This window comes from Panthera pardus, unplaced genomic scaffold, assembly GCF_024362965.1.
Source record: "Panthera pardus isolate Hobbes unplaced genomic scaffold, ASM2436296v1 HiC_scaffold_12, whole genome shotgun sequence".
Taxonomy (NCBI): Eukaryota; Metazoa; Chordata; class Mammalia; order Carnivora; family Felidae; genus Panthera; species Panthera pardus.
This window is the reverse complement of record NW_026526677.1, coordinates 32,668,987-32,688,617: the sequence shown is the minus strand read 5'-3', so window position 1 is coordinate 32,688,617 and position 19,631 is coordinate 32,668,987. Positions and strand designations below refer to the sequence as shown.

At 34.6% G+C, this 19,631-nt stretch overlaps 1 protein-coding gene across 9 annotated transcripts in view; it reads left to right on the top strand.

Annotated features, from left to right (window-relative positions):
* METTL15 (methyltransferase like 15) overlaps positions 1 to 19,631 on the top strand; it is a 213,553-nt gene that overhangs the window by 71,336 nt on the left and 122,586 nt on the right. For all 9 annotated transcript variants that reach the window (XM_053899873.1, XM_053899874.1, XM_053899872.1 and 6 more), the window contains one exon: positions 17,468 to 17,604. In XM_053899873.1, the coding sequence (XP_053755848.1) occupies positions 17,468 to 17,604 (137 nt within the window). The remainder of the gene's footprint in view (positions 1 to 17,467; positions 17,605 to 19,631) is intronic.

Genomic DNA, 19,631 nt, shown 5'->3' with positions numbered 1-19,631 from the left:
CAAGTATTCCAGCATACTTTTTGGATGTGCAGAGGTGTGAAAATTGGGGGAGAGACAGGAAGTATACAACACAGGTCATGAACTGTTCAAGAATGTGGACCATGATCTGGGCTTTTGAGATTCCCATTACAGTTGAACTCAAAGAGTAGTAGATCTCTAATAGTGAGACTTTCGAGCTTCTTAGTTATTTTTCATAGACAAATGAAATAAAAAATAATAATTTCAAGTGACTTGAACTTTTTCATTTTTGATATATGGCGTTTTGAGAGGCAGTTTTCTTTAATTTTTTGTTTGTTTCAAGTTTTTATTTGAATTCCAGTTGAAATACAATATTTCTAAACACATATGAGATAGAATTAGATGCCATGCCATTATTGCCACCATGAAATGATTAATGGCAAAAATAATATTTGTGTAGTGATCTACAGTGTACAACACATTTTCATATGAATTATCTCATTATTTTAAACAACAGTATTGAGACTTTTATTAAATGACTTTTCCAAAGTCATTTATAGTGGAGACCGCTTTCTAAATGAACCCACCCTTTGCTTACTCCATTTTCAGTGTTCTTAAGGGCACCCATCTGTTTTCCAGCACTATATTGGGACTCTATTGAATTATGTGGAGAACTATCTTATGTCAATACCTATAGTAAAGAACACTTGAAAGAAGCCCATAGTGAATCTAAGATTCAAACAAATAAAATTAACACTAATTCTGGATATCATTTTTTTTAATGTTTACTTATTTTGAGAGAGAGAGAGAGAGTGGGCGAGGGGCAGAGAGAGAGAGAGAGAGAGAGAGAGAGAGAGAGAGAAAGAGAGAATCCGAAGCAGGCTCTGCATTGTCAGCACAGAGCCCAGTGTGGGGATCTGTCCCACGAACCATGAGATCATTACTTGAGCTGGAACCAAGAGTTGGACACTTAACTGACTGAGCCACCCAGGTGCTCCTAATTCTGGATATCTTTAATGTATTTTAATAACACTGTAATAATCAAGCAAGATGTTCATTTCATATCAAAGTTTATTTAAAGCTTTTCCTGGTAGATAATATTTTCTTTATGGATTTTATAGACTTCCTCTCTTCTTTCCATTTTAAGTAAGCCATCTATTTGTTCATCTATACTTAACAAATATTTATAACCTGCTGTGTTCATAGCATTGCTGGAAGTCTACATTTGGAGTTTCTGTTTTGTCCTTTTTATTGTTTCAGACATTTAGGCAGTATTTGTAAAAGTCAGGGTTCTCTGGAACCTGAAAAAAAGAATCAGTAGGATGTATACATATATATTAAGAAGTTTATTTTAAGGAATTGGCTCATACATTTGTGGGGATCTGAAATCTGTAGGGCAGGCTGGCAGTCTGGAATCTCATGTAGGGGTCAATACTATAGTGTTGGAGTAGTACTTCCTCTTTCTCCAGGAAACCTTAGTTTTTGCTCTTTATGCCTTCCAACTGATTGGATGAGGCCCCACTCACTCACCTAATCTCACTTAAGGTCAATTCGTTTTAGATGCTAACTATATCTACACAATATTTTTACAGCAACACTTAGAGTAGTGTTTGATTAAGTGACAGGGTGCTATAGCCACACCAAGTTGACACATAAAACTAATCATCACGATGCCATTTACTTGAAAAGTTACCTATGATTGCATCCCTCCATTGATGGAGTTTACACATGCTAGGTTAGATATGTAAATCTTAGCTAGTACCTAAAATACTTTATAGGAGGCAGGGTGATAAAGCAGGAAGCTCATTGACCCTCAGAATCAAAAAGGCACTGTTTACAACTTGGCTTCATTACTTACTACAGTTTGTTTTGGGAAAAGCTGCTTAACCTCAGAGTTTGTTCTTGTTTTATAAAATAGGGGAAATCTGTATCTCACAGGAGGATTAGATGAGTATTTAGTGAGTTAATATATGCTAAACACCCAGTAGACTTCCTGGCACACATTAGATGTTAAATAAATATTAATTATGATTGCCTTTTCTCCTTTATTCTTTTGAAAACAAACTGTGTTTAATTACCAATATATTTGTATTCGTTTACCCATGTATACATTCAACAAATAATAAATGGTATAGGGAAGAAGTAAAACAAGAAAGGGGTATAGGGATTGAGGAGTGTTAGTGGTGAGGAAAAGAGTTTCAGTTTAAAATAATAGCTTTACTGGAGACAGCCTTACTAAGGAAATTATATTTAAGCAAAGACCCAGAAGAGAAGATAGGGTAAGTGCTCCAGCCTTGAATATCTGGCTGCAGTGGAGTAGGCAGATGGGACACTTAAGTGCAAAGGCTTTGCAACAGGAGTGTGTTTGAGGAACAGTAGGGAGGCTCTGGTAATTGGAATAGAGTGATCCAGGAGGAGAAGGGTAGAAGATGAAATCAGACAAATTGGGTGAGGTGTGCTGGGCATATTTTGAAAAGGGCTTTGTGAAATAGAAGCCATCAGAAAGTTTTGAGCAGAATTGTTGATGTGATCTTGTATTTGTGCTACTCAAAAACAAATGGTAGGAAATGGTTTTGTTAAGAGTGTAAACTCAGAGGATAGACTTCATCCTTTGGATCTGTAATTTATTAACCCTACAAGCTTAGGTGACTTCTCTACATGAAAAGGAAATAATAATAGCATCTATCTCATAGAGTTGTTATATAAAGTAACCTTCTCCTTGACATATAGAAAGAATCTAATAAATCTTTGCTATTAGTAGTAGTAATAATAAAAGGGTCTAACTCTAATGGAGTGCTTGGATGGCTCAGTTGGTTAAACATCCAACTTCCTGATTTTGACTCAGGTCATAATCTCACAGTTTGTGAATTTGAGCCCTGCATCAGGCTCCACGCTGACAGTGTGGAGTCTGCTTGGAATTCTCTCTCTCTGCCTCTCTGCCCATCCCCTGCTCTTTAAACAAACGAACAAACTTAAAACAAACAAACAAAAAAGTAAGGTTCCTGGTGCCTGGGTGGCCCCATAGGTTAAGCATTCAACTTCAGCTTAGGTCATGATCTCTTGGTCCGTGAGTTGGAGCCCCGAATCTGGCTCTGTGCTGACAGCTCAGAGCCTGGAGCCTGCTTCAGATTCTGTGTCTCCCTCTGTCTCTTCCCATCCCCTGCTCGTTCTCTGCTTCTCTCTCTCTCAAAAATAAATAAAATATTTTAAAAAATAATGAAAAAATAAGGTCCTAACTATACTATTTTTTGCTAGTGATCTTGAATAGAACCTGTTCTTGTCCTTGTTTTAGATACAAAACTATATTGGTGAAGTAGAGATGATGATGAGTCTTAGGGAAAAATACCTCTGCTTCTAAATTCATGCTTCTGATTTTGAGAGGGCCGGATTTGAGAGGATCATGGTAATTCCCTGAAAAACAGATTATCTCCTTTCATGATACCATCTTTTGGTAAGCACCAGCATTAGTTTTGAAAGTGTTGTGACAATGTTAACCTTTTTCCAAGTGTAGTATTTACATCCAAACTGAGCTTTAGTTCTTATGAGTACTTCTTTATGGTGGTATTCCTTCTGTCATTTCTCTCATATGGACCCTTTCCTCTCCATCTGTTATTATCCTAGTGCAAGTCCTGTCATGCCATGGACTCTCGTCTGTTCTACTTTTTGTCAGTGGAAGTAGTAGGTTTTATAATTATTATCGTTGTCATTGTGATTGTTATTATTTGAACGCTCACTATGTTTCTGGAAGTTAAGCACTTTATATGTAAACACAAAATTCACTTAATCTGTAAGGCAGTGTTTTTGACTCCATTTTATAACTAAGGAGCAGACTTACAAAGGTTAAACAATCTAACATTCAACCTGGTCTCTTCTATTTCTTATTACAAATCTTGTATTTCAAACAATTAAATCAATGAATGATTCAAGGATAATATCTTTGTTTTAGATTTTTTCTGTACCCTGGGGGCATATTTTTTCCCCTCTATTATACTTAGTTAATTATAATCCAGGCTTGACTTGGGCCATGATTTTTTAATAAAGGGGACTTTTAAGACAATGACTGCATGGCGTATTATTTGCTTCTGTAAAACATAGTTTACTCGTTATTAATTCTGCCATTAATTGTATACTGGTGTTTAGCATGCCTGGAATTTTCTTTCTTCTTATTTAATCATTCTATAGATATGTTTGGTCTCTGCAAGTAGATTGAATGTTCATTAGGAACTAGGAACTATTTTAATAATTCTTATATTTCCATACAAAATTTATACTCTAAAATTCTGTATTCTGCATACAGAATTTATACAATAAGTATATAATTTTTCTTTACTGTCGAGATAATTAGCTAATTGATTTTCATATGAATAGTGCTTACTTTGAGTAAACTGGCCAATTTGAAAGTTGTATAAAGTCTTCCGGGTCAGTTAAGAATTGAGAAATTTTGAATTCTTTGTTCCTAGTACTATGTCAGAGTACTAGTGCAGTTAAATTTGCCCCACTGCCCAATTCATTGTCCTAGATGGAATTGTTTATCCACTCTAAAATATGACCAGCAGTGTGATAAAATTTTAAAGGGCAATAATAAAATTTTTTAAAGCTATTACTATCTGAAAAAGAAAAGTAATAATTCTTACATTAAAAAATATTTTTTAGGGGCGCCTGAGTGGCTCATTTAGTTAAGCATCCAACTTTGGCTCACATCATGATCTCACAGTTGGTGAGTTTGAGTCCTGTGTCAGGCTCTGTGGTGACAGCTTGGAGCCTGGAGACTACTTCAGATTTCTATGTCTCCCTGTCTCTCTCTGTCCCTCCCCTGCTTGTGCTCTGTCTCTCTCTCAAAAATAAATAAACACTAATAAAATTTTTTAATTAAAATATTTTTTATTTTACTCAAAAGTCACTTGGAATAATTTTTTTCTGCATGGTTAGGTTATTTATTTGAGAATACCAACAAATGTTTCCAATTTGGGGGTTTGTTTTTTTTTAATTTAAATTGATGTTTTGACTATGTAAAATTTATATGACTCAGAAGTCTATATATAAAATAATATTCATGGAAAAATATTTTTAAAGAGTGAGTACTTACAGAGAACAAATTGTTGGTTGCCAGAGGGAAAGGGGTAGAGGAATGGGCAAAATGGAAGAAGGGGAGTGGGAGATACAGGCTTCCAGCTATGGAATGAGTAAGTCACAAGAATAAAAGGAACAGCATAGGGAACATAGTCAATGGTATTGTAATAGTACTGTATAGTGATAGATGGTAGCTACACTTGTGAGCATAGCATAATGTTTGGCGTTGTTGACTAGTTATGTGGTACACCTGGAACTGTGTAACATTTGTGTCAACTATACTCAAATAAAAAAATTAAAAATATAAAGAAAAAGGATTTAAAGATCATCTAGTAAACTGTTTTGCTTTTTTAATTTGGGCTGAATTAAAAGATAACTCAAAGACATTTTCTTAGTTTTAAGCATACCAAAGACAGACTAATTATGAAATTGTCTTATTTCAGATGTATCATTAGTGATTTTTGTTGCATTTAAAAGTTTTTGAAATTTCTCCCTCTAGAAGCATTACATTATGGAGAGGCTTCTTTTATTTGCTGAATTTATTTAAACAAATCAGTTTAGAAATATCATAGAATTAAACAAAAATTTTGACGTGTAAACATACTGCCATGTTCCTGAAACAGATGTTAACACCTGATAAAAGTTAATAATCGCTTGTTAGGAAAGCTGTCCATTAATAAGGCCAATCTTCATGAAAACTAAAGCCATTTTGTTTCTTTAGCTTTCCTAGTGTGGCAATGCAATACTATCAAACCACAATCAGACAAGATTGGGTGGATAGATGAGTACCATTGGTTACAGCTGTTAAACAGTTTCATTCTCGATGCTACATAAAAAGAAGCCAATCACATCAAATGAATCATGACTTTTTCCCTTTATTACAGAGAGTCTCCTTTTAAAGACCATCTGCCAACTCAATGTTCTGTTAGTGTTTCTTCAGATTCAGAAGCCAAAAAAAGTGGGGTGTTTTTTTTTGGTCTGCTAAATTACTTTTGTATTTAGTATAAATTATTATGGAATTTAAGTCTTTTGTGAATAATTATTTTCTTAAAGTACATTTTTAAAATGTTTATTTATTTTTATTTTTTTTTTAATTTTTTTTTTTTAATGTTTATTTATTTTTGAGACAGAGACAGAGCATGAACGGGGGAGGGGCAGAGAGAGAGGGAGACACAGAATCGGAAGCAGGCTCCAGGCTCTGAGCCATCAGCCCAGACCCCGACGCGGGGCTCGAACTCACGGACCGCGAGATCGTGACCTGAGCTGAAGTCGGACGCTTAACCGACCAAGCCACCCAGGCGCCCCAAAATGTTTATTTATTTTTGAGAGAGAAAGCACATGAGCTGGGGAGGGGCAGAGAGAGAAAATACCAAGCAGAGCCCAATGCAGCACTCAGTCTCAGGAACCGTGAGATTATGACCTGAGCCGAAATTAAGAGTCAGACACTTAATTGATGCTTAACCTTAAAGTGCATTTTATTACTAGTATTATTAAATAGCACTATACCATTTTCAAAATTCCTTTATGTATATTGTCTTATTTCCATATCCCAATAACCTGGTGATGTGGAGTAGGACATATACTTATCTCCATTTGCATATGAGGAAATTGAGGTTTAGAGAAGTAACTTGCCCAACTTTTATGGCAGTTAAATAATAGATTCTGGACCAGAAACTAGATATTGTAACCTTCAGTCTCCTTCTTTTACACCCTGCTGCCTCATTTATGTCTTATTTTTCAAGTCATATAGTACTTGAAAGTCACAAAGGCAGTTCTAAAAGTATTTAGGTATTTTATTGAACCTGTTTCTTCTGATTATTTTGAATTATTTTCAAAATAATTAATGATTTTCCTTCTTACTAACCTATGAAACTCTTTCTCTTTAAGTTTTACTTTCTAACATCTACTCCACACAAGGGTTTCGTGGTAGTGTAGTGTACCCTATTCTGAGTATGAAACTTGTCCAACCTTGAGTCACATATTTAAACAAGTCAAGTACATTGGCAGTTTGTACTCATCTGTTTTTATATGTATGCATGCATGTGCATACACATATGCCTTCTTGTGTGCGCACATAGCACAGTAGATTGGACACCAGTACTTATGTATATATTGGTCTGCTTTGATTTGTACAAAGTTGTTATCTGAAGGCTAAGTAGTAGAAAATGTTACCATTATTGGTTTTATTTTAATGCTGATAAAAATTTAGTACTAGAACCACATTGAAAGTGCCATCAGTAAAATGACATTTGCCCCTCTGACCAAAAAAAAAAAAAATAATAATAATATTGAAAAGAGCATTTGCTGAGCACACTGATTAAAGAGCTCAATATGCCATTATTTTCACATTATTTTTTGCAAATACTGTAAACAATCTATATATTTAATAATATTTATAAGAAAATATTTGTCTGACATTCTCAGAGAAAGTGTGTCCAGAATATGTCATATGAGTTTCTTGATGGTGTAGATAAAAACTTTTTTTCTTATTAAAAAGATGCTAACAGATTGGCATTGTCTGGGCCAGAAATGTCTGTGAAATTAAGCTTATTGTGACCACCCATGCCATATTATTTTTAGCTATTTTTGTTAATTCGTGCATTGTATGTATCTGCAAGCAGATCAAGTGGGAGTCCATTGTACATAGTTGGGACTTATGACTGAAACCCATCCATGTTACAGATAAGAGCAAACCTACTTATCACTGGAGAAAGATGAATACTATAATTATTTAATTTAATATAACTGAAGAACATACTTTATGAACAAAAGAAAAATAAGGTTTGTTATGACAAGTAAAGGTTTCTATTGTGAATAGGATGGAATTTAAGCTACAAGATGAAATGTTTGCAGAATGAGTTATAGTAACACCAATACTCTTGATAAAATGGGAAAAGAGATAAATTTATTGCAGTGCATTGATTGTTTTGTTTGTGGTATAACTTTTGTGTCCTTTTGAGACTTTTTTTTTTTTTTTTGCTTTTACATAAGCCCATGTAATAGTTACAAATAAAACAAAATAAGCGTGTAGCAGACAGATACTCAACGGAGCTTGACAAGACAATAATAAATCAAGGAGTTTGGGAGAAAAAATGTTTGTTCAGAATGTTAGCTGACTATAAGGTTGGTAGCCTTCTATGTTCACAGTTATATGTTCTAATTTACTTTGGGTCTTCAGATTCTTCGGTGTGATAAATGTCTACCTGTCAGTAGATTAGACAGATACATAAGTAAAGTCTGAGAGAAGTCAGTGATAGTCTTGTATGATTCAATACACAATGGTACAACAATAGTTTGCTTAGCAATTATAAATATTCCAGTGACACTGTAAAGCAGGTAACTTCTTCTAGTCACTTTTTTTAATTCAAAATATCCATTATATTTATCATATCATGTCCAAATAACTAGCTCATCTCCCTTTTAACATTTGCCTCACTAATTACATCAAGGGGCTCTCTTCTGTTGCATTTGGTTTAATGTGTGCTACGTTACACTGTATTGGGGGCACAATACTTCCAAAGGCTACATAATACAATTTGGATATATAATAAAAGTAATTTATCTTACTTTTTTTTAATGTATCAATGTTTTTGACTAGGATGAGCTTTAAAAATATAGTTAGAACTTAGTGTTCTTTAAGTATTTTAGGAAATCAAACTTCTTCCTCCCACTATGCATTAATGCTGTTATAATTGGTCTTATGTTTTTGGGTTTCCAGCTTTGTATTATTATTACTCTCTTCAGAATCTCTGCTCAGTATGGCCCCTCACTTCACTGTTTCCAGTTTACTACAAAGAGTTACTCTATTCCCACGTGGAGTTCTTAAATCTTTGTTCTCCCTGTCAAGCTGCCTGTATCTTCTCATACTTCTGTTTTTCTCTCTTCTGGAGTAAAAGAAGTTGTTCGTTGGCCTTTCTAACACTAATTGGGAGGTGGTGAGGGTGGAGTAGAAGGGTGGAAGGGAGGAGAGGGAAATGCTTATTTCTGCCTCTATCTATAATTACACTGCCAATTTATATTTTCCTAAGTAAATGGCTCTGATATACTCATCTGTGAAATGAAATTATTTTATGTACCGTACAATCTGTTGTAAGTATTAAATTAGGTCAAGTTTTTAAAGTGTGTGGCATAATGTATGGTGGCACATAATAATTGCACAATAAATATTGTCTTTTGTGTACTCCTAGTTACCCAGATAGCATGCCTTGTAATCATTTTTTTATTTTTCTCACTTCTCCACTCACTACATCTAATTAGTCTATTCTACCTCTATAGAAAGGCAAAGCTGTTAGGTTCAGGAGACAGGATTGCTTTTGAAATCTGTTTCCAACATTCATCAGCTGTGCCTCAGACAATTCACCTAACCCTCTTTTAAATCTCCTGTTTCTCTATAAAATAGTAATAATAATAGTAACTTAGAATGTGTAAGAATCACATTCAATTAACTGAGTGTGTGTGTGTGTGTGTGTGTGTGTGTGTGTGTGTGTGTGCTTATGCCTATGTATAAAATGAATACATGATGCAGATCAAATGTTTGGCACCATTTTTGGTTCATAAAATAAGCACTCAATAAGTGCATTGTATGTTGTTATTTATCATAATTACTCTCCATTTCTGTTGACAGCTCAGCGTTTGTGTCCTCTGGCCTGGGTGCATGCTCTATACCAAGTCACAACTATATTCTCACAACCTGCCACCCATCTAATACTCTTGGCAGTTACATTATTTTATGTACTTTAGAAGTCTTCAAAAGCTGTTCATTTTCTAGCAAATGTGATGTGAATCACTTACCTTGGCCTTTTATGATTGCCACAGTTGCTTCACCCTACCTTCCAGCATTATTTCCTAGTTTGTCTCATAGGGCTACTATTAGGACGGAGAGAGGGAACATATCACAACAAATTACACAGTATCTGGCACATAAGTGAAAGTTTTAATTTCTCCTTGTTTCTCTTTCCTCCCTTTTTCTTTCTCCTCTCTTCTATTAATACATCCTGGATTCCAATCAAACTCTATATAACATAATTCTTTCCTATGTCTACACCTTTGCTAAGATTTAATTCTCTTTGTCTTTATATATTTATTCAATAGATATTTATTGATTATATTCTGTGTCATTCATTATTTGGCATTGGGGACAGAGATGTTTAGGACATCTTCCTGAGGTGTATTCTAGAAAGAAAGAAAGAGAGAGAGAGAGAGAGAGAGAGAGAGAGAGAGAGAAAGAAAGAAAGAAAGAAAGAAAGAAAGAAAAGCAAGCAAAGAAAGGAAAGAAAGCAAGCAAAGAAAGAAAGAAAAAAGCAAGAAAGAAAGAAAGAAAGAAAAAGAAAAGGAGAGGACAGGAGAGGAGAGGGGAGGAAAGGAGAAAGAAAGAAGAATATATTAAAGATACTAAGGCCCCCAGTTAAATATTACATGAGAGCAGAGGCCATGTCTGTTTCGGCCTACTGTTGTATTTCCAACTTTTGGAAAAGAGCTGTGGATATACCAGAATCCTTGTAATTGTTTGAGAATAAAATGAGCGAGATGGAACAAGGAAAGAAGGGAGAGAAGACATGAGACAGTTCAGCATGTTTGGTAATTGCATGTGCTTTTATTATGTTTTATAACCATATGGCTAAGGAATACATTGTAAAATTCATGTGTGAGTGGTGGGAGATAACGTTAGGCAGAAATGCAGAGGCCAGATTCTGAAGAATATTATCCAATATGCCTAGAAATTTGGACTCTATCTTGAACCTTTGGAGAGCTTTTGAGGAGAATAATGTCACATGTTAACAATTTTATTTCAGAAAGGATATCCTGTTAACAGTGTAGAAAAAAAATTAGAATTCAGATTAGAGGTGCGGATATGAGTGTGAGCCTATTGCAGTAGTAAAACAAGGAAATAAAGGGGCCTGAATTTAAAATGGGAGCGGAGAAATTTAAGACATATTTATATGATAAAATCAACAGGACTTGGTAGCTAATTGAATTTGGAGAATATAGGAGAGTGAGAAGATAGGGTGCTTTCGGACTTCTGCCCAGTCTTCGAGGCCCAGCTGAGTGAATTGTAACCTACCCTGATTCTGTCCATCTCACAAGTGATTGACATAAGTATGTTTTTTTCACTCCTATAAAATATGCTTTTTCTTGTATTGCTGATTTCTTTTTATTAGTAGTTATTTGTATGCATGTCTAAATTCCTTACCAAATTTGAAGGTCCATAGCTTAATATCTTTGTATTACCTCATGTGGGCTTATCTGTACTGAGTGTTCAGTAAATATACAGATTATTAATTAATGCTACATTTAAATTTAATTACCTCCTGAAAAAAAATTCAGAAAGTTAAGTATATGCTTGAGACGTTTCAGTATTTAAAAAAATACCGAAATAGGTGCCCGTTGCAAATAGGTGAAGCTTAACTAAAATTCTTTCAAAAACACTTCAATTCTAAAAATTCAAAATTAGTAATTGCCAGAAAAGAAAATATTCATAGGAAGAAATTTTAAAGTGAAATCAGGCCATATTGTTTCCAAATTCGGATGAGAACTTACTATTAAAAATCTTGCACAGATTGGAAATGACTAATCAACATTAGGAAAATGAAATTGAAAGATCTGCCCTCATGCTATTCATGGCTAAAAATGTTTTCATGTCCAATTTTAACAGTGTTCCAGTGTGAAAATTTCAATGATTAGAATTCTTGGTTTGGAAAAAACAAATCATTTAATTATCTAGTCTGCAGGATGATCTTGGGCAAATCCCTTGATTTCTGTCAGTCTCCCCCTTCAGAGAGCAGCGTTAGCTGAGTCTTAAAGGATATCATTTCTGAAAGGTATAAAGGAATGCTAAGAATACTCTAGAAAGAGTAGTATACACTAATGGGATTAAATTAGCATTATTTCTATGGGTCATTCTAGCTCTAACTACCCATGAGGCTGTGATTTTAAGTATTTTAATTTTTTGCTCTTAATTTCAATATCAATTTGAAAACTGTAACTTGTCAAGAAGTCAGTTATCCCCAGTTGCTCTTACATATAATGGGTGGACATTTATATGAGGCCATATATATAACATAATTGTCTTTGGAATTTAATTCAATTGGATTTATCTTCATAAAGTCTTAAAACAATTTAGAACAGTAGAACAGTGGTTGCTTTCAACTGTGTTGGAGGCTTAAGATGCAAAGTTCCTACATATATCTATCTTCATATTAAGAAAAAATACTTTTTCAAAAATTGATTGTTTATTTCAGTGTTATTGTATAATGTCAGTAGAAGAATATTATGAGATCAAGTGGAAAGAGCATAGGATCTGAGTTTTAGTATTAGCTTTGCCCTCCACTAGTAAACATCTACCTTCTTTGGTCCTCGGTCTCCTCATAAGTAAAATGAGGAGGTAGAATAAATAGTGTGTTATGTCCCTTTCAGCTCTGAAATTCTGCATTTGTACCCTGTTCATTATCAGATTCACAGCTATAGCTCAACTATTCAAGTGTGACTCATCATGGTGCAAGGTAGAACCTAATCATTTCTATATTTAGAAGACCATGGGGATAAAATGTCATTTAGTTGTATTTGATTAAAAGAGGTAACCTAAAATAAGAAATATTCATTTCTTATTTCAAACGCAAAGGAACACTAGTCAACAAATAGGAACATGGTGCATTAGAGGTACATAATACTATTAATATCAGATTATTATGAATGTTTTGCAAAAGTTTTTTTCATTAGTGAATCAATTTGTAATGTTAGGATTATATTAATGTTAAATAAATCCAAAAGTTGGATATCCTGTGACTGTTTTATGTCCTCCTATGGTAATGAATCTTCTATCTTGAGTATTTCTGAATTAATATGCACAAATGAGCATTGCTATCTTTATCATTGTTACCTTGGGAGGCTGAGCTCTTTTTTTCAAATTGCATCACTAAATATTTACTATGCATCTACCTCTGTGCACTGATGCTACTCTATTAAATTTGAGGCAAGGGGCATCTGGGTGGTTCAGTCAGTTCACATTCAATTCTTGATTTCGGCTCACTTCATGATCTCTTGGCTCATGGGGTTGAGCCCCGCATCTTCGCTGGCAGTGCAGAGCCTGCTTGGCATTCTCTTTCTCTCTCTCTCTCTCTCTCTCTCTCTCTCTCTCTCTCTCTCTCTCCCTGTCTCTCTGCCCACCCCCCTTTCTCGCAAGATAAATAAATAAACTTTGAAAAAAAGTTGGAGAATTGTAGTCATGGATCTTCCCTCAAATGCTTGTTTATTTTTTAAGTCACTTCCATTTTGACTCTGAGCCTCAATGTCCTTGTGCTAAGAAACCATCAATCTCAGTCATTCTCTTGACTCCACACACCATCCAGAGCTGTGCAGAGGCCCTGCATCTTATTGTTCACCTCATACTACCCTTTGTTTCCCCTGAGATACCTTTTGTTATAACCTGTGTAGGCCCTCGAGGACCAAAGGTTCTGCTTCTTCTGTACCACATAGTGGTATGGAAATCTCTAGTAGCACTGAGAACCCTGTGTTGAGGGACCACACTCCCTCAGTTCCTCAAACAGACAGCTGCTTCGAGATCTTATCCCCTGTCAGTCATTCATTGGTCCTGCACCTTCTTGGAATTTGTTCATTCATTTCCATCGCTCTTCTGCCCAATTTCAGTGAAATCTCTGTCTCTCTCTGTCTCTTTTCCTTAAAGACACTAACCTATCCAGGATAACTAGCATTCTTTCTGAGCTTTTTTTTTTTTTTTTTTTTTAACTACTGACAGGAAAGTAGTTGTCTTCAGACTATAGGAAAGATACTTTTTTCTTTGTGCCATGCAAAAATCCTCAAGGAACATACATTGTAAAGCTCTGAATCCTTAGGTGCCTGTTTGAAAGAGGAGAAGGAGGGAGGACAAAGGAAAAAAAGAGAGAAACACACATATCTCAAGAATTACCCTGGTACAACAAAGATTAAGACATGGTTTCCAAGAGCCTAAATGCCAGTGGGAATGAGTGCTCTATAAAACAAGTAAAGTTTTCTTGTATAATTTTTGTAAAGCTATCTCTGCTGTGATTGTTTCTGTGCCATCCACTTTTTAAAATTTCTTTTGTTTGCTCACCCCTCCTCCTTTTTTTCTTTCTTTCTTTCTTTCTTTCTTTCTTTCTTTCTTTCTTTCTTTCTTTCTTTCTTTCAGAAAAGCACAGAATTTAGAGTTGGTGACACATGGCTTAGAGTTCTCTTTCCCTCACTTGCTAGTAATATTATCTAAGAAATCAAGTCACATCATCTCTCTGCACCTTGAGTTTTTTTTCTATTTGCAAAAATGGGAATAACGCCACTTGTCCATACTCACTAACAGAGCTTTTGTTAGACCAAGAAGGAAAACGTTAATGCTTGTAAACATGAAGTAGTGGGCAAATACAGCCTTCACTGATTTAATGCAGAGGCAGAGTAGTGCGAGAAAAAACACAAATTGTATTCAAGTTCCTGTATTCAGTTCCCGCATTTGCCACTGACTAGCTTAATGTAATCTTAGTTTCTGTGTATGTACAAATCTAATAACATCTACTTTTTTGGTCATAAGGAAGAAATAACATAATTTTTATAAATCTCTGTAAAGTAAACAGGGAGACATTCTATCTCCCTTTCTTAGATGAAACAGCTGGGGCTCAGAGAGTTAAAATTTGACCAGGGTTATACAGGTGAAAACTGACATTAGCAGAATAAACTCTTAGTATCAAATATGGGTTTTGTGTTTTAGATAAATTATATCAGGCAATCTCAAAGAAAGAGTTCCATGTATGTTTGGAACATGACCTAAACATATGAACACACACACACACAGATCAGACTCATAGAAAGATTGTTTTTTAACATGCAGATATATTTGTTCTTGTGCATTGTTCTTGTCCAATCTCCTAATTTTATCATCAACTCGTACAAATTAAAAAATGTGGTCCTATATCAAGTTAATGACCCAGGAAAAGGGAGAGACTGATTGGCTCCCTTTTCAATTGTAGTGCTGGTTGACTCACAAGGCCTGGATGTCATGATTTATATTTGATGAGCAATGTATATTTGAATTTTAAAAATGAAAGTCTATGGCTTCAGTCATGTATTAACCCAGGACATATGGTGGGGTTCACTTATAGTTTTATAAATCCCATATCTCCCACTTTGTTTTGTGTTACACTTGACTGGTAATAATTTTTTCCCTCTATGGAAACTTCCTTGATTGTCAGTATATCTCCAATGGTGTAATCATTGTATATTAAAAAAAATAATCATGTAAATTATTATCATCATCTCACATTTTCAAGAACATTTTTAATGATAAGGAATTTTTCTTTTTAATTACTGATGGGGACTTTTCCTGGCTTGGGATAAGGTAATCATATTTTAAGTGCAGGATTATAGACTTGATATTAAGACTTGATACTGAGCATAACAAGAAGGTAATTTATACTTTGCCTTGGAGAAGTTTTTTTGTTTATGCCAAACGCCTAGAAATTTCGTTTTTAATTTCTTTTTAAAGCTTATTTATTTTGAGAAAAAATAGAGCACAAGCAGGGGGGCACAGAGAGAAGGAGAGACAGAATCCTAAGTAGGCTTCATGCCATCAGCACAGAGCCTGATGTGGGATTCAAACCACAAACTGTGAGATCATGACCTGAGCTGAGATCAAGAGTTGGACCCTTAACTGACTGAGCCACCCAGGGGCCCCTAAATCCCTAACAATTTTAAAACTGAAATACGGTGAGATGGCAGATTTTTACCTATTCATAGATGCATAAGAAAAGTATACAGACTGGGAAAAGAAATTATTCATTCTTGAGAGTATAAGTACGTACTCCTAACAACTATACAAATAATATGACTTCAAGTATTGTTTTCACATTACTGTTTATAATGGTGAAAAGAGTGTGTAGCCATGTCTTTTGTGCTGACAGTGACAGAAATGCAAGGTTAAGTTGTATTAACATACTTTTGTTAAAAAGCAGTGCTTGTGTATTTTCACCACATTTACATCCCTCATAACTTATATCTCTCTTCTTTTCAATTTTTATTGGAATATTTTCTCCATATTATTCTTCAAATAGCAGGATAGCTTTTCTGAGGACTTGATCAGAGGATGGGGCTCAGCATGATTGCTGGTAGCAAAAATTGAAAGCATACTTGCGTCTTGTTTCTGCCCACTCTGCTGGAAGTAAGTTGTAGCGTTCAGGGCAGGGAAATGTTCACATTCATTGCAGGGATTTCCCTTGTGCAGTGTATTCATATAACTTTAAAGTTATATGTTTGAATATTTTAATAGTTTGGCTTAGTATATATTATTTTTTCACAGTATCGATATTATTGGAATGATTATTTTTATTTTCATAATACCATGAAGCTTATTGAAAGGGTACATTAAACTAAGAGCACAACACTGAGTGTCTTGACTTCCACATTGGCTGCCATCAATTAACTTCTTCACAAATATGTTTTTAATGGTCCAGGTCTGGTTTCTTGCCCAACTGAGACCTATTTTCTTTATAGTATGGCCCAATAAAATAGCCAAAAAGTAGGTTCAAATCCAATTTACTTTACTGTTTTTTTTTTTAGAATGATCTAAGCATTGAAGATAGGCACCCCTGCACATTTTAATCTGTTGTCCCGGCAAAATTATTACTAGCAAATATTTTACTCTCAAAAGTGTCTTCGTTTAGGTAATTATATGTCATCTTACCAGTTAGGTAGGTATTGATGGTATCTTCTTCTAGACTTTCTTTTTCTTTTCAGAGCCTGGAGAAACCTAAAGACACTGGGATTTTAAGTGTCTTTCCCAAAGATGTATAGCTACTTCATGGCAAAGCTAGAGTTTACTGTAGTTGTTTTGACTTTAGCTTTGAGCCTTTTCCAGTTTAGATTTTTAAAGATTTGTCCTGTGACTATTTATTGTTGGATATATTCATTCTCTTTCCCTCCATCTCTCCCTTGCTCGCTCTCGATGTTTCTCTCACTCTCGCTCTCTCATTCTTTCTTTGTATTCTTGAATATCTTTATGTGTAATATAAAGTATTTAGAGAAACTGAGATAAAATGAGCCATACTAATTGTAAGCTGTCTCCTTTTGATGAGAAATTGTTGGAAATATCATTATCAGCCAGGTGCTGGAAAGCATTAAAAAGCTAGCAGTACAACACTGTGGCCAGTTTGACCTTTGGAGGAAAATGTAAATTTGTCTTGAATTGGCCACCCTGTACCAGAGATTATCATTTTACTGATATCTGTCCCGTTCTTTTGGACCGATCAATCATAATTGATCCAGATCTCATGTATAACAAATTCAACTCTCGGCAAAATGATTTTAATTGTTTTTCAAATTACTATCAGCTCTGAAGTTCAGTATGTGCTTCTAGAAATTAAGGTAGCTAGCAAGAATATTTTCTTCATGCTAAGTGGTAATTTTCTTTTTTCATGTTGGCTAGATTTTTCTAGATATGACATTTGGTTCTGGAGGACACACAAGAGCCATTCTACAGAAGGAGTCAGATATTACTCTGTATGCCTTAGACAGAGACCCGACAGCTTATGCAATAGCTGAACAGCTTTCAGAATTCTATCCGTAAGTAATACTCTTGTATAATTATTGAATTTTCATGCTGAGTTTTATAGAGCTTGGTTTACCATTTTGGCATTTGTTCTCCCTTGTGTGATGTTATGCTTCACTATGCTACATATTTTCTCCCTTTTTTCCTCAAAAGAATTAATGTAAATAATGTTTTAGTACCACTTAAAATGATATTACTGCCTTTATCCTTTCTGAATTCATAAAAATGAATACAAAAATGATTTATGGCTAAAATCTGAAGATGGGTTGAAATCCATCCATGAATAATGTTTTGACAAATAAGCCTTGGTTTAAAAAATAATTTTTAAAGAATTTATGAGTTACAGTTTCCAAGAATTTACTGAAGTAAATAAGTATGTGAGACTTCTGCAGAATTCATTAGGTCACATATATTAACGTAATACAGTTGTTGTCTCTGAATTCTTTTTGAAATTCACAAGTAAATTTAGAGCAGTCAATCCCCACGAATTAGGTGACCTTTCACCTTGGAAATGAATATAAAATATTGTCTTCCTAAGTTCTTCCTTAGGAAGAACTTCCTTCCTGTTCACTTCCTAAGTGAAAGCATCTTCCTTTAGAGAAAATTTTGGATGAGTTATGCTATGTCGTTTAAAAGTTTTCAGCCTGAAAAAGGAAAATGTCTTGGAGTTAAGATGACTATCTACAAATATGTAAAGGGCTGTTTTCAGGAATAAGGAATTGTTCTCTTCTCTTATGCTTCAGAGACTGAAATCAAGAAAATAGATGAGAATTTTAGAGGTAAATTTTGACTTGATGTAAGCCAGGGTCTTTTGATAGTTCTAACTGTCCAATAATGAAAAGGTCCATTTGGTAAAGTAGCAAAAGTATGACCATGGAAAAGTTTAATCACAGACTAAGGATAGGAAGCTGAATTACTAATGTAGAATAGTCTATTTTGAGGCACCTGGGTGGCTCAGTCAGTTAAGCATCCGACTTCAGTTCAGGTCATGATCTCACAGTCCGTGAGTTCGAACCCCGCATTGGGCTCTGTGCTGTCAGTCCAGAGCCTGGAGCCTGCTTCAGATTCTGTGTCTCTCTCTCTTCCCTTCCCCCACTCACACTCTGTCTCTTTCTATCAAAAAATGAATAAATGTTAAAAAAATTTTAAAAAAAGAAGAATAGTCTATTTCACGTTTTCAGGTCCCAAACTCTACAAATCTATCAATGTGATTAATTCTCCCAATAAAAATGTGAATAAATACACCTAAGTTTTTGTTAGCAGTATCAGAGGGTTTATTGGAGTGCCTGAAATCAGTTTGACCCCAGGTTATTTTCTTCTAAGAAAAATATGAGGATATGGTTTAATGATATGATACTTTTTTTTTTAAACCTACCTCTGTCATTCTGCAATGTCCCATAGATGCATCTTCTTTAAGAAGATCTTGTATTAATTAGGGCATCCATGTTTGTAAAACATCTTAGGAGTTCACTTGTTTATGACCTGAACATTCATAGAATGCATGTAGGTCTCCTATTTCACTATCATAGAAAAACTGGATTTTTCTTAGATATTGTTGTTTCTAAAGGCAATGAGTTCCAGTTCAGATTTTCCAAAGTCTCTTATTCCTTCAAATAGCCTCCTTTCCTCGGATAGAACTTAACATTTTATCAATTTTGTCAGGTGTAGTTTTTTATCTTGAGACTGTGTTTTCTTTTCAGTTTTCAGTAGTAGAAACCATTAGCTAGACAGATATGATTTGCTAAAAGGCATATATGACTAAATAGAAACAAAGCTGAGACATGCATCCTGCCCCATCACCTAATATTGTTATTATCATCGTCATTATTATTATTATTATTATTATTATTGTTTTGAGGAATAGGTGACATAAATGTTCTATTAGTTTCAGGTATGCATCATAGTGATTTAACATTTCTACACATTACTCCATGCTTACTATAGTAAGTATAGTTATCATCTGTCACAATATAACATTATTACAATGTTATTGACTCTATTCCCTAGGCTGTACTTTTCATCTCTGTCACTTATTTATTTT